Here is a 17,043-nt window from a genome sequence, read left to right as displayed (position 1 = left end):
AATCTAATTTCTGTTGAATATTGCTTTTGCCAAGAAATGAAAAACTCAGAACATTATTCATCTGTCACTCTGACATTTCATGTACTTTCATTTTAGACCACATATGCCCAATATCAGTTATTTCAGCCTTCCACCCATGAGTGTGTCTCCCAAATAGCACACAAGGAAAACAAAAAGCAGAATATTTTCTCCACAGGCATAAATCCATTTATTCTTTTAGTAAATTTCCAGACTGAACTTACGGAATTGATTAAGGAGTGGTCTACCTAGTATTTCTATCTGAATTTTTACACTGAGATCCTATCGTTAAATGGTGTTTTTAATAATTCACTTACTTTGTTAATGTTTGTAATTTTCACTGTCAACTGAATATTCACTTAAAGACAACATTCAGCACATAGCTATATTGTTTCAATTACTTAACCTCCCAACAAACTACAAAGTGTTTGGGCAGAACTGAACTGCAAAAATGTGATGAGCAAACAGAAATACTACACTGCTGTTTTGGAAACAGGTACTCGACACATGGTGAATGCATCAGTTTTTTGTTCTGTACTAAAATCCCTTCTGTTGTGGAATAAACAAATACTAACATAATACCTCTTGGTTTCAAAATCTAACAGCATAATTATATTCAAATTATAGATAACCATTTATAATGATATTTAAGTGTATTATTTCTGTATTTAGTTTAATTAAGCATTAATTTTCATTTCTGAATTGCCATAACTTTATTCCATATCTACCAGGTTTTTATGGGATGTATTGTTGAAATGGATAGCAACCTCGAAATGTGACCATCTGTTCATACATCGTCATGCATTATCCTGGTATGTAGGCATCTCGAAGGGTAATTCCCACATCTCAAAAACTTCTCTGGCTGGCTCCAATTTGTCACTTGAGGTATGTTCATGCTGGGCAGCTGGATTGTCAAAGCTCAACACCTTCAGAAAAGAATGGAAGCAGCCGCGAGACATAATTTCATTGAACAAAGGTCAGCCATTCTCAACATTCCAAAGCTGACTGATATCTTCATTTCTTGACTTGTAAACTCCAGTCAGGATCAGAACACCAAGAAACTTTTTTCATTTCATACGAATCTATATCCAAACTGTCCTCGTAAATGATACGACCTTCCTTGTTGGTCCATATACACACTATGTCAAGAGGGGTACGCGAAAGAAACATAAAACAAAATTCTTCATTATCGCAGTTCCTAATAGAATAACATTTAGAACCTTGAGCTTCTTTGAATACATCCTTTTTGCTCCATTTACTAGAAATTTCAGCTTGAGGAGCTGTAGCCTATATTTCATTTCATTATGAGGAAACAATTAACCAGACTCAATAGAATTTGAATTAATTTGTCCTTATCCATCTTTGTAAAGGGATTCTTCCTGGTTATCATCTTCATCTGAGTTTTCAGTGACATCCACCCCATGTTCATCATCACTGGAAGATTCTCATTCACTGTATGGGTTTTCAGAACCAGAAGACTGCTCCAACAATTCCCTAATTTCTTCATCTGACAGACCTCTGCTTCATAACATTTTCACTTTGCAAAACAGACAGATTTAATGAAGTAATCACCAAAATAAACATGTGCTTATCACAAAGAGGACGTTTAAGCACAGAAAGAGTAACAGTGTGAGTCAACAACAGAGTTTTCAGTGACATCCACCCCATGTTCATCATCACTGGAAGATTCTCATTCACTGTATGGGTTTTCAGAACCAGAAGACTGCTCCAACAATTCCCTAATTTCCTCATCTGACAGACCTCTGCTTCATAACATTTTCACTTTGCAAAACAGACAGATTTAATGAAGTAATGCACCAAAATAAACATGTGCTTATCACAAAGACGACATTTAAACACAGAAAGAGTAACAGTGTGAGTCAACAACAGAAAATTATTATGTAAGAGATGCTGCACAAACAGACACCTGGTTGTTGAAAAAAAAGGGAGGAAATGTGGACCAACACCTTAACATGAAGCCACGGGTAATTTAATAATTCTTTTGAAAAATTACGACTAACTTCAAAAACTAGGAAAATTCATAAAATTTCATTAAAATAAAATATATAGGTAAGATATTACACATCAAGGACAGGCCTCTGAGGCCCAATGGTAGGTAAAGGGTTAAAAACAAATTAAAAGAATTTCTGAATGACATTTCCCTATACTCAATATGAAGCAGTCACAGCAACAAAAAAATTAATTATATTGTGTAAAGAAACCTTACGTTAAACTAACATGTTCCACATTATTATGAAATGTCGTATTCTAGATCTATGGAACAAGTCTTAATGTAATGTAATGTTAAACCAAGACTTGTTGAATGGCTGCAATGACTCTTTTGCTCAACTTGATAAATAACCATACATTGTGTTTGTTTGTGTGTCTATCGACCTGCCAGCACTTTCATTCGGTAAGTCACCTCATCATTGTTTTTTTATATATATATATATATATATATATATATATATATATATATATATATATATATATATATATATATATATATATATATAATTTTTTTTTTCCCATCAGTATTGCAGACCATGGAGAAATCTTTCAAACACACACACACACACACACACACACACACACACACACACACACACACGAAAGCATGTGCATGTGCACATGTGTGTGTGTGTGTGTGTATGTGTTTTCTTATATACAAATATTTCTGAACTAATACTTGATATGTCCACTCCTATACTGTTGGACAAAATACTCCATGGGCCAACATATAACATTTAATAATAATCAGACTTCAGTGAGATAGATACACTTTATTAATACACTATAATTTCCATTCCCATGGCTACTAATCTTTTTTTGTAGACAGTGATGTGACTTTAAGACACAAAGGGACAGAAATATTTACACATCTCCATAGCTGTAAACATATACCCTGCCTGCCGAATAAGCAGCTGCAATAATTTCCGTCTTGCCATCGCCATCCAAATCAACTGCAACAGACTTGCCTGAAAATAAAGGTTTCATATTTACAAGACATTCTGTAACATGAAAGCAACATCTTTTTTTTTTCTTTTTTTTTTTGCCAACAATGTCATTTTCATTAATGATACAGATTTATAAGTAATCCTGTATGTTTTGGCAGAAAATATCTTCAAATATACCACCTGGTCTTACACACTAAAATTTCCAGTATAATCACTGCTGCCATCCTTGAGATCTAGTAAAGACAAGTAACATTTTCAGACAACAAAATATCTTACCCATTGACAGGAGAAAATTGAAATTTACATAAGGGATGTGAACCTTCTATTTAAGAAAAGAAAATAATTTAGAAGGAAAGGTAACAACTCACTGAATATTAGAGGAATTGAGTCATTGACAGGCACATAAGCAAGATGTGAAACTTTACTATCTTTCTTTCAAATGCTTTTTTAACCTAGAATATACAGACAACCTGTTAGTGATTTGTGCCTTCTGAATACTTAATGGTAGGACTGTATATTCCCCTTCCTCCCCCCCCCCCCAATGCCACAACACAATACACACACACACACACACACACACACACACACAATGCAGCTGACAGGTGTAAAACAAAGTATAGGGCTATAGATAGAGAGATTCTGAATTAAATGTGTTTTGCTGTCAAGGGAGGAATGCATGATGCCTTGAACGATTACCATAGCATAATATTGTCAAATGATATTTCACAAAATCCAAAGAAATTCTGGTCATAAGTAAAGGCATATTGTCAACAGTATGATCGTATGGAGTATAAAGTGAAATTTGTGATTGCAATTGGAGAGATAAAAAACATCTACTCACAAGGTGGTGGCAGGAGAACACACACTTAACAGAAGATTATACTTGTGCAAGCTTTTGGAGCCTGATTACATGCTAAGCAAATTACATAAGTGATAAATTATGAAGAAGGCCATGAAAATACATATAATGATGACATATTGGAGCAGACAGGCTTATCAATAAAATCCACAAAGTCAAACAATGGAAATTGCAGGTTTGAATATCAACAGTATAGGAAAAGATAGATTGCTACTTACCATAAAGATGACACGTTAAGTTGTAGACAGGGACAGTTAACAGATAACAATGTACGAAAAGTCAGATTCCTACTTACCTCCTTGTCATCTTATGTGTAAATGTCTTTTAATTGTGCCTGTCTGCAACTTAATATGTCATCTTTATGGTAAGTAGTAATCTATTTTTCCTACATTGTTAATAAAATTGACAAAGAATCCAAAATCTGAATCAGTGTGTTACAATTACATCCCTTTCAACAAAACCCTGGGCAACAGATGTGAAGTAGAGCTGAACTGACCTCAAGCGGAATTCAGTACAATTCTTAGCCTGTGACCAGATCAGGAGTATCACACTTCAGAAATGAAATGTCAATTTTGCAGCTAGTTTAGCAAAATTGAAAATTTCTTTCCTCTCATAATTTACAGAGCAAAAACCATGAAAATACATATGTTTCTCAACAAACTGTTTTGTGAGGATGAGATCCAAACTAACTGCTCAGCTTAAAGTAAATTATCTAAAGTTAATCAACTTAATATGTACATGTTCCCAAAAACTCACCTGTAGTAGTACCACCTGTTTCCAAGTAAATATTTTTCTGATAACTCCATTCATTTGCGTCTTGGCTTACTGCAGTGAGGATGTAGTGATTCCCATCATCATCACCAGACAAAAGTATATAGGGCTTCTCTCTGTAAAAAATCAGTGTCATGCTCAGTATCATGTCAGTGGAGCCAAAGTGACAATTAAGTAAGCATAGTTTGAACACTGTGTATTATTTTAATCCATATTAACATAAAATGCAATAAAACAAAGAAAAGTCATAAAAATGAGTCAAAAGTACAGAAGGCACATTTTTATGTGTTGGGGACTGATGACCTCAGATGGTAAGTCCCATAGTGCTTAGAGCCATTTTTGTGTGTTCAGCCAAGTTAAAAATCCAATTTTTGTGAGTAAGTCCAAAACCTACACAAAGAAAAGCTAGAGAAAGAGAAAAATCCTTTGAAAAAATTATCATGGTTGCAGAAAACACCACTCACAGGAAACACAACTCACTTTTTTCACACATGATATCTCAATAATAGTAGATACAGATCAGTGGGTAGCTTCTGTCTCGTTTATTTTCAAAAGGCGTTGGTTAAGGTGCCACAATTTTTACTGCAAACTGTGACATGAATATACAAAGTATGCAACCTGTGAGTGGGTCAACAATATTTGACTGGTAGAACCACTTATATTGTCTTCGGCAAAAACACGTGTAGCATGGAATTTATCCCGAGGAAGCATAACAGAATCGCCAATATTGTCAACACATGTATGTGGTTTGTCACATAGATCAATATTTCCATTTAAGTTTTTGGTCGTGACACTGTTGTCTACATGAAAAATCACCAATTGATGATGCAGTCTGATGAAGACAGAGCAGCATCTTGAAGCAATGAGCAGTAGCTCTCTTTCAATGTGGGTAAACACAGGAGAATGTTCATAAATAAGAAAAAGAATCCAGCAACATCTGATTACAAAATTAAAATGAAATAGGATAGATTGCTACTCATCATACACACACAACTCACACACACATGGCCACCATCATCTCTGGTCTGAAACTGAAGGCCTCTGTGCCCAGTGAAAACAGCAGCCAAGGGTCTTCAAGGTGATACCACAAAGTGATGTGAAATGTAATTAACATTAAACATTAGGGATGATAAACTGAAAGTCAGGTTTGTTGAAAAAATTCTAAGAAAGTCAGTTCATATATTACAGAAACTACATACAAGACACTCATGTGATCTATTCTACAGTAGTATCCACATGCAATGAGTTCTATCATGCAGGCTTAACAACAGACAGAAATTATTCACTGACACAGTGCTAGGGTTGTAATAGGTTTATTTTATTCATAAGAAAGTGTAACTGAATTGCTGAAAGACTTTACTTAGGAATCCATGGAAGGAAGAGGACATTGTTCTCACAGCATCCTGCTGGGTGATTGCAGAAACTTTATTTGAGGTAGATTCTGGAGTAATTCTGCTATCTCCACTGCATATGCAGAGGATAAATCTCGAAATAAGCTAAGAATTATTAACATGCATAACAGAGACAAACAGTATCGCAAAAGAAGATCAGGTAGTAATTATTGGTGGGGGTTCACACTATATATAAATGCTTGTGATCAGGTTCTTAGAAACTACTTAAAATGTATCAGGTGGGTAGGCAAAATTCCATTATTAAAGTATTCAAACCAAATCTCAGGTATACTTCACAATCTGAACTTGCATATGTATGACACAATACAGGTGATCACATAAAAATAAGCATGTTATCCAGTATGGGTTGTAACTAATAGATGCATTTCTTCTGAAATGTATAGCATATAGCAATGAAGGTTCATCAGCTCATGATTTCTATTGGAACAGAAGAGACACTTGTAAGTATAAAAGAAAGATCTATCTTTCTGTTACATACTGTTGTCTTCTATTACTTTAAAATCTCACTAATCCAGCCCTCAGTAGTCTGGCCTCTTAGTAATGCAGCCCACATCCAACATCTAGTCACTCAAACAGAAATGACACCCAAAACAACGAATTATTGTGTGGAACTTTGTTGTTAGTCCATAAAAATGGTAAGTATCTTTGAAATTATGATTTTTGTTAAAGTTCAGTATCATGGCTTCTAAATGTAAGTACATTACACTAGATCCCAAGAAGAAACTGGAAATTTTAGAGTAGTTGAACTGAGTTTCTTCCCAGAAAACCATTGCTGCTGAGTATAATGTTCAATGAGCAACTATTCATCACATCAAAAAACAAAGAAAATTTTATTTGACAATAAGCAGCCCCAAAGGAGAGCAACTTGGGAAAATGGAGAGTTACGTGAAAGAGTGAGAATGAAGAACAGGACATAGCGCTTTGTAGATGGTTCATACAGCAACACAGTAAAGGAATTCCATTGAGTGGCCTTATAATAAAGGAAAAAACAGTTGCATTTAACGAACAACTGGGTGACAGCTATAAAACTGCAAAAAGCAACATAGCATGTGGCAACTGACAGTCACTGGAGAAAGTTGCTAAGCTAACGAAAAAGATACAGAACAGTTTGTAAAGGAGATATGGAAAATAATAGATAAAGAAGATTTAACTGCTGATGCTTTGTACAATGCTGATGAAACCAACTTCTCATAGAAAATGCTTCTTGCAAAAGATGAACGAGAAGACAGTTTGTGGGTACAAACAACAGAAACAACACACATTGTAATGCAAATTGGAGTTGTAAACTACTGCTCATGGTGACTTGGAAATCACTACCAGGGCAATATTTTGATCAAAAGAAAGCATGTATGGACAGAGGAATATTACCTTTGTGGTTCCTGAAACATTTGTACCAGCTGTGAGAAAAGTGCTGAGGAAGAAAAGGTTTCCATTGAAACATATCCTCACCCTTCCAATGTGACTCTGAAGTCTGATGGTGTATAAGAACTCTTTCTACCACCCAATGTTACATCCTTCAGCATATGGACCAGGGAATCATGCAATAAATTAAAAGTCATTATCGACGTGGACATCTCATCTCTTTGCTGAACAAATATGAAAATGACTTTATCGAAGCTATGCTGAGAGTGTGGAAAGTGACCAACTTGTGTGATACTGTTTACCAAACAGCAGAAGCATGGGATAAAGTGGAAAAAGCTACCACAAGGAAGAGCTGGAGAAAAGTGTGGCCATTAACTGATGCAGAGGTGGGAGCCAGTACTGAGTGACAGGGGTGAGCAAGTCAATTCAGAATCATCAGTTGCTGACACTTTGTAGATTGACATGTTCCACAAGCTTCCAGGAGGAGGGGAAATTGATGAAGTTGATGTTGCTAAGTGACTGAATGAGAAAAACTGTGAGTCAGAACAAACTTTAATGTGCAGTAAAGTAATGATGAAAGTGATGAAGAAGAGAGCAGTGATGAAGAGAGCATGAAGTTTTCTCACACTGCTGATGCTGGAGCTGCAAACATCTTTCTGAAGTACATTACGAACTCAACACTCATAAACAAGAAGTTCTTATGTAATGCTTGTAAAGCAGTTGCATGATAAGCATGCAACCACCACATATCATCATTACGAAAATTAAAAATGTTGAATATGTTTCATAGTGAGTGATACTGTTGTATATGTATACACACAAAAGTTTTCTATGAAAATGAAGATTCTTTGGATTTTATTAAGTGTAGTCCCTATGTGTTGACACTAAATTTCCGATTCTCTCAATAATCCGTCACTTCCATTAATCCGGCACCCAAATGCACAAAGAATGGTCGGATTAGTGGGAGTCTGATGAATACAATCTACTGAATTCATAAAAACGGCTGCAAAATTTGTGAAATTATAAAAAATTATTTAATATGATTTGGATTGAAATTACTCAGGATTTAGATATCTGTTACCTATTTGGAAAAATGGAATTAGTTTCATTGGAAACCTGTTATTTAAAGAAAATAATCACAGTATGACAACACAAACAAAACAGAGATTACATAAAATTTCCATATACTCAAAAGTCGGTATCTACTGACAAAAGAATTAACTTGCCTTAATCAAGAAACACACTTTTCAAAAATATTGGTTTCAAAAGAAACTTTCAGGCAACAGAAACTTCGAATATAAATTGAAATTAATTCAAATAACAAAAATTTTCCTTCTGTGGCACTAAATTAAAACTTTCTAAAAATGTTTACTATTGTTGAAAGTTATGTTTTAATTGCAAAAGTGTAATTTTCTAGAAGGATTTGTGGCAAACAAATAGGTTATAAATTGTGCACCAACAGCATATTCGTTAAGTTCAGATGTTGTTCCGTATTTCAGTTGTTCAGTCACCCTCTTGTTAAAATGAGATTAGGAAAAATGTTCTCTGATGTGTATTCTCACTATGTCGTCTACTAAGAAGTGTTTTGGAAGACAAAAAATGTCAAGAATTAAAGTGCTGAAAAGTGTTTCAATCAGAATGATAATAAAACTGACCCTATTGACAACGAGACAAGGGATGTTCTGCAAACTACCTGTAAGAAAGCCAGAAAAGATAAGTATATTCACTCAGTATTTGTAATTATTAGTTCCCAGTTATAAGTACATAATGCATCAGTGATTTGAAGTTACACAAAAAATGCACTTACAGTGATTTATGTCCAGCTTTATGATTATAGTGTGTCTGGGAAGCAATGTTAAATCCTGCAGGAGTCATTACGATAAAATTACTTTCAGTGATGAAAAACTGGAAGCCTGGAGACATATTAAGAAACTAAGCAGTGACTCAACAACTGCTGTAATGCATGCATAGTATACTGCCTGTCAATTAGTCCTTTTAGCTCCTCATAAATGTCAGAAGGTGGAAATGCATGAGTTTCCCATTATTAAATAAAGTGGACTAAAGAACATAAACCAATGAACTAATGTAGCCCCTAAGCATATCTGAACTGAAATATATCAACTGTCAATTCAAAGGACAGTAACACAGCAGATGCAGGTGACATCAGAATGAAACAGATAAAATATCGCAGAAAGGAAATGAGAGAATGGGTCCTTGAACTTTGTGGTAACTGTCCCAAAATGTAACATATCCCAAAATTCTGAAGGAAAACATGTGTAATATCTGGTTTGAAGTCAGATCCTAAAAGCTGTAGACTAATAATACTGTTGTGTCACTTATACAAAACTTTTGAAAGAATATTGCTGAGCTGCTTGCAGCACACGATGAAACCAGCATTATTTCATCAACAGACAGGTTACAGACCAGGAAAAAAAAGTACATCTCAGATTCTTAATCTAACCCAGTTTATAGAGGATGGGTTGGAAAAATGCAGCTGCAAACTGACAGCTGCTTATGATATTGTCAATCATTGTATACTGACAAGAAAGATCTATAAGCTTATCAAGAAATACAGTTTCCCCAAACTTATTGAAGGATTAATTAGAAACAGAAGGTCTAATATAGACTTTCTGGGAAAATGCTGTGTTATGGCTATGTTTGAAAAATGGCTTACCACAAAGATGCCCTGCTCTTTTTAGTATATATGCTAATGACAAGCCACTTCCAGAGCAGGACAGGAGTTTCCTTTATGCACATGATCTGCCTTTAGTAACTCATGCCAAGTTATTTAAAGATACAGAACTTTGGGTTATAGCAGTTTTGAAGAAGATGGGTATTTTATAACTATCAGCTGCACCCAAACCCAGTTCAAATTCAGCTGTGCACTTATGATAAATACAGACAGATACAATGTAAATACAGCATACATGGATGCAGCACCATATACAAAATATTTATGTATCACCTTGATATACAAGCATCATTGACATAAAACAAGGCTGAAAGTGGAACCCAGCAGTACAATACTTAGGTAGGTAATTGGTTGTAGCTGGTGCTCTCAGTCACAAACATTAAGAACAATGATATTATAAATCTGCTACTCCATGGTATGCCCTATGTGATACAAGGTAAACAACTCAGTAAATTAAAATGTAATGAAAGCTGAAGCTTTATGTTAAATCAAGACTGGAACCAAGATTTTATACTATTTGCAAGCAGTCAACTAACCTTGAGGCTATTGAGAACACCAGCCTGGTTCAAACTTTCATTGTCACTGATGTTTTCAACTATAATTTTTGAAACAAAGAAGGTGTTGAATGAGTCATGAAAGCTTATTACTGACCACAAAGAGAAATGGTCTGCATGATGTGTCCTCAGTCATCTACACTGAGGGGTCAGGAGTTACAGATGTAATCACAAAAATGACAATTTCCAATTATCACTACTAATTGCATTTGCAGAGAAATGCAAACCAAGATTCATTTGCTCTGCTGCTGGGCTGTATCTCACATTCTGCATAAAGGAAGATTTACTTCATGTGTTGCTGAAATGCTCTTTAGATTGCTTGTTTTTGGTGATTCATGGTGTAATCTGCTCTTATATCTGGAGATGTTCACCATTATTTATATGATATATTCATTACTTTTTCCTTTGCATTTTGAATTAAAAAGTCTAGAACTAACTTCCAAAGTTATAAATGCTGGCAGACTAACAATGGTCATAAACAGCTGTTAGTACACTTTATGGAAGTAGTCTGAAGTGGTTGCTTTTGTTTGTTAATGTATAACTTCATTCACTGCATGTCCCTTTCCACAACCTGTTTCCTCCACTTTTATCTGTTTCTCCTAAAAGTGAGCTACCAGCTGAGGCAGCCTTGAATTTGATACTTCTTTTACCTTTGCTTCAGTTTCTCCAATTCTGTAATTTAGTAAGACGTGGTCTTCCTTCCTGCTATGTAATTTCAATAAGGCAAGAGAACTTTATGATAACATATGAAATCAAGATAATGAAATGTAAATAAATTCTTAATGGATTTATGGTGACAACATTACACTTACCCTGATTGTTCATGCTCATCAGAAATGTAAAACAGATGTGCTGCACCAGGTGTCATAGACTGACCTCCCAAAATGAAATTGGCCTCAAACCCATCTGCAAGTGTATGTCTTTCAAATGTTCCTGTTCTAAAAAAAGGGAAAAAAAATTTAAAACATTATACACAGACGGAGTACCGCAGTAAATGGCCAGTGTACCAAAAATTTAAGAGAGTTTATCAGCAATGTGAAAAATAATTTTATCATTCTAAACAAAAATAAAGAACAATTCTAAAAGATAGACTAATGAATTACCTGAACAAATATAACCTCCTCCATAAGGCCCAGTTTCATTGTTACAGTAGCAGAAGTACTGAATCAATTTTAGTGAAGTTCGCTAAAGTACTAATTATGGTAATGGATGGTAATCGTGGAGCTTATAAAGTAAGCAGTAAAGATAACAACAAACGTTACTGTCAAGAAGACACTCAATGGTCAACAGGAACATAAAAAAAGACTGAAAATGTTTCTAAGCTTTTGTGTGGCATCTTTCTTCAGAGCTAATTAGAGTACTGCATGTACGCGTGCACGTGCACTCGCATACATGCACGTGAATGCACCCACCCACACACACACCCACACACACACACACACACACACACACACACACACACACACACACACATACACACCTACACTGCTCTATTTTCCTAGCAAGTAATAACACTGCAGCTCAACTGGAATGAGGGGTTTTATCAAGTGGATTGGCTGAGGAGATAAAGGAAATGGAGAGGGGAAGGCAAAGTTGGAGAAGAAGGTGGGATGGACAGACAGTAATTACATGGAATAGGAAAGTGGTGGAGTAACATTCCTGACTCTGTAAATGACGATCGCTGCCCTGCAAGGCAGTGAGAGTATGCTCTGTACACTCAAAACCCTTACACCTGTTATGTATAAGTGCTTGCTAATAAACAGTGTGGAAATCATATCCCTATGCTGTGTCACTAGTCTGCTATCGCACTGCTGGTATCCCATTTCCCCCATTGGTGACCCTGAATTTCCACATCGTGCTGGGATTTTGATATTAAGTTGAAAATCTGCCGTGCTGGTTACGTCGTCAAGAATGCTGCCATTACATATGGTACAAACTCACCACAGTGAACTGTGTCATGATGTGTGTCAAATTTACTGAGTTACTTCACAATCAACATTACAGATTTGACACCAAGTGAATCTATTCCTGGTATTACAGACAGAAGTGTGGCGGAGAGTCACAATAAACAATGGCCGGCCACATCCATAACAAACATTAATCTCAGTACTTTCAACTTTTGCACAGGACAAAACATTGCATATTCCAGTGCTAGTTATTTTGTGCATTATGTCACTCACATTAAAGATCTGAACCATACGGATGATTCCCACAGTGCTGTTACAGTTGAACGACAATGGCCCACGCCATACCACTCCATTGTTCCATTTAGTCATCATTCTGCCAACGAGCCACGGGATCAAGTTTTACACAACCTTTCAGTACCTGTGCTTTCCGGTTTTCCAAATCCTGTTTCAACCATAGCGACTAAACATGAGTTTCGTGAGACAGAACATGATGCACTCATATCCCCATCACACAAGCTGTGCTGGGCTTCAAAACAAACCTGCTTCCAGTGCAGCACTGCGCTTCATATTTGCATCACCCACACCCAACACCAAAACCAACTATGGCCTCTGACTCTGAGAATGCATTTTCCATGACCTTGTCTCAGCAAGGTCAGATAATTCTCCCTCCTGGTTCGCCCGACATCACACCTGCGTTAGCCGCGTCACAAATGATCGCACATTTGCACGACCTCTGTGAGACACAGAGAGTGTTGCTGGATAATAAATGGACTATTGCCTCCCTTCTTTATGGAGCCAGAACCTCATGCAGACTTTCACATGCATTTTCCACTGTCTCAGTCATTTGAAATTCAGAAAGTCATACCTACCGCATCGGCCCCGGAAATTCACTCACACTTGTGGCCATTCCTTGAACAACCAACCAAGTTCTACATACATTGCTGCATGACACTGATGCCAACCATGCCATGACATGACCCACCTGATCACAGATCACCCTAGTCAAGTTGCATTTTCTGCCCATCGTGTGCACCGATACTCCTGGGTCTCCTGCGCCGTGCCATTCCCACCTCATTATGGTGTCTTACAATCATTTGATTGAAAGGCTCCATCGCGAGATGGGGTGGAGCCACTGGCTGACTTCAAACATTCACTAAGGGAAAACCACATTGCAGAATAAACCTCAAGGAACAACTGTAGTTTTGGATGTTGTGGGTGGTATGATGGCCATCATTGGGTACAACGAGAAGTTCACCTCTTCTTAGCCACGTTGGAGACAATGCAGATCTTATGAGTGGCTTGCTTTTGGATGTTCTAGCTTCTTAGAAATACGAAACTGCCAAGACGCTACTGCTACAATGACTGACAAGCACGCCTGAGTAGCAGCTACATCTCATCATCAATGAGACTAATTTGGGCAGCAGCACACCGTCTTCACTCTGACGTCACCTGCAAGTTCTATTTGCCAGATTCCTGCCTGGTCACACATTGTGGACACTCTGGCTCCTAAATCTGCAAGAGAACATCAAAATAGTGATGCTAGCGCATGAGGAGACACCACTGGAGTTTAAACTTTGACTCGCTGACAGAACACAGGCACTATCACAACACTGCATTCTAATTAGCAATCAACATCACTATGCCGTAGTTCACACCCAATACACCTGCACCAAAACTGATTTTGCACGATGCCAGTTGAGCGGCCAACCATTCCGCATAGACGCTGACCACCCAACAGCATCCAGACCATCCCGAAAAGGGCTGTGCCCCCTGTCCTGCAACTGCTATTTACAGGACCATAAGAAGGGTTGAAACACGATACAAACACTTTTGACATCGTAATTGCTGGAAAATAAACAACAGTCTTGGTGATCTGGCTTACACCAGCATGGATGTTAGTGGATCTGTCATAACAGATATTCCCTACCTAACCACCTCTTATGTACCTGTTAGTCAATTTCCAAGGGCATAGGATTCTCCACAATTTTCTGCCTGACGACATATCCATCACATTATGTGATAATGACCTCATGTTTACTGCTACCTACATGGACAGGTGGTTGGATGCAAGCTTTGTCACACACAGTTTCATACATACCAACCCTGTTTCGCCAGAAGTTGACACGGAAGATCTAACCTCCCATTTTTCATCAGATGGTACACTCACCATCACCATTTTGGCTTATGCCACCGCTGGCTTTGCAATGCCTCCTATGGCTGCAACAATTCAAGGCAACGCTGCCAACATGCCCCCCCTCTTCAAATACTGCCACCGAGCCAGCAACAATTAAAAATGCTGCCAAGAATACTTCCTTATTTGCTAATGCTACCAGTGGCAACCTGTTAGTCGCACTGCCGATGTCATGCTTTGGGCATACCCCGCACCCCTTTGGCGCACCTTGCTGACTATAACATGTCTTCCATCATATCCACCATCACACTCCTGCCTACATCACTTCAGACACACGACACCCAGGCACAGCTTCTCCTCACATGCTCCGCACTACTGGATGGGGTGGGGGACATAGCGGTGGCATAACATCTCTGTCTCTGTAAATGTGGGTTGCTGTCCCCTGAAGATAGTGACAGTTAGTATGCTCTGTATGCTCATCACGCTTATATGTGTTATGTATCTGTACTTACTAATAAACAGTGTGGAAATTGTATCTCTATGCTTGTCACTATTTTGTTATCACACTGATAGTAACCTATTTCCCACGTGAATGTGGCAAAGTGGCATCAATGAGCTCACTGTGTCATAGGCTGGGAAGCTGCTCGTGGTGCACAATGACACGGAGATGAGGACTGGAAGGAAGAGACAGAACAGAGGAAGAGGGTGCCTGGAAAGAGTAGGATGTGAGTGTAGAAAGACTGAAATGGAGGGCATGAGGACAAGGGAGGAGATGGGTTTCGGACAGGTGATAGCAGAGACTGAGACCAAGAAGATTTTGGGTTGAAGTATGAATAGACGTGTTGCAAGAACAACTCCCATCTACAGTAGTCAGAGAAGCTGGAGTTGGTGGGTAGGACCCAAATGGCTAGAGCTGTTAATCAGCCTTCAAAATGCAGCATGTTGTGCTCAGCAGTGTGCCTACAATTGGGTGCTGTAAGACACCAGAAAATAGACCACATCCACATTCTGAAAAAGACTGGGACCATCTTTGTTTCACTATTTGATACAATTTCAGACTTATACAGTGTTGTTATTTCTATAATCTGTCAATAATTACCTTACACAGTCACAATTTCACACAATATGTAAACATAATATTTCATAACCAAAATTTGTTATCCCATCATTTCTTTTGGAACAGTAAAGAACAATAAAAGGTAATAATAGGTGATATTGATGTAATTAATACTTCCCTTTTATACACTTAATGAGAAGTACACAGATTTTGTAACTTTAAAAACTTTGTTTAGGAGATTATGATCAAAATGTTATTATTCATTACCTAATTATATTCCTCATGAATTTAATCATTAAATTAGTTTGGTCAGAAACAGAGGCTTCCAAGAAAAATACTTGAAAATAAGAATGTAATGCACAAGCCTTATCATTCTAAAAAGTTCAAATGTAAAACTGAAACTAAATTTAATTGACACCACTATTTTGTAACATTTAAACTGAAACTTCAGTTTAACTAATTCCTATTTTGAAATTTGTAAAACATTCCAGAAGCTTTGCTACATGTAACATGCAATTAATTGTTATCTGAAACAGTTCTTCTGTTAACTTCTTTGTAGGCAGTTCTTTAGCAATTCAAGTACTTTTGTCAAGATGTTTTGAGATTAAATAATGGAATAAACTGTAAGACAAATTACCAAAGAGTGTTTCAGTCTACTAAGAATCAACCAAGGCATTTATAATGATTACTCCTAACATATAACATATCTCCTATGCAACTGATGCCATTGAAAGATAACTAAGTTTGTAAATGACATATAATACATTTATTTGTGAGCTTTATTTACAATATGCAATATTAATAACAATTAGTATGAGAGCATGGAAAAATCTGTTTTACTGACTGAAATCACATATATGTTTTTTAGACAACTGTTTAATGATGATCATTCATTTCAGACTGACAGCCAGTTGGCAGTCATATCCACATAACAGACTGTGCGAAAGCATGTCTGATTTTATAGGCAGCCCTGTCTGTAACTGCATGGGACATGTCTGTGACATGATTGGAATACAAAATGCCATACGGGTTTATAGGACAGGTCTTGCATCTAAATCTTCCAGAGGGGTATGATCCCTTTGTGAAGAGACTGGGAATAGATACAGCATAAAGAAGGAGTAGATGAAGCATAAAGATGTTTCAGGATGTTTCATAGACTAAAATGGGCAGCAGGATATCACTTTGCGAGGCATGGGAAGGATTGTGGATAGGATGTTCCTCATTCACATTCCTCATACATAAGTAGCTGAAGCTCTGGAGACAGATGTGTTTGTTGGTGGTAAGCAATTGCTGGAAGGTGACCAGGGGGTGGATAAGTGAGAG

General features: G+C 37.1%; 1 protein-coding gene across 1 annotated transcript in view; it reads right to left on the bottom strand.

Annotated features, from left to right (window-relative positions):
- Positions 1-2,781: 2,781 nt before the first annotated feature.
- Positions 2,782-17,043, bottom strand: part of LOC124595284 — a 72,599-nt gene continuing 58,337 nt past the window's right edge. Inside the window, exons 7-9 of the mRNA XM_047133968.1 lie at positions 11,438-11,563; positions 4,591-4,721; positions 2,782-2,996 (exon numbers count right to left, since the gene is read on the bottom strand). Of these exons, the coding sequence (XP_046989924.1) occupies positions 2,893-2,996; positions 4,591-4,721; positions 11,438-11,563 (361 nt within the window). The 3' untranslated portion in view covers positions 2,782-2,892. The remainder of the gene's footprint in view (positions 2,997-4,590; positions 4,722-11,437; positions 11,564-17,043) is intronic.

Source organism: Schistocerca americana, chromosome 2 (assembly GCF_021461395.2).
Source record: "Schistocerca americana isolate TAMUIC-IGC-003095 chromosome 2, iqSchAmer2.1, whole genome shotgun sequence".
Lineage (NCBI taxonomy): Eukaryota > Metazoa > Arthropoda > Insecta > Orthoptera > Acrididae > Schistocerca > Schistocerca americana.
The sequence above is the reverse complement of the archived record's forward strand: the minus strand, read 5'-3'. Positions and strand labels throughout refer to the sequence as shown.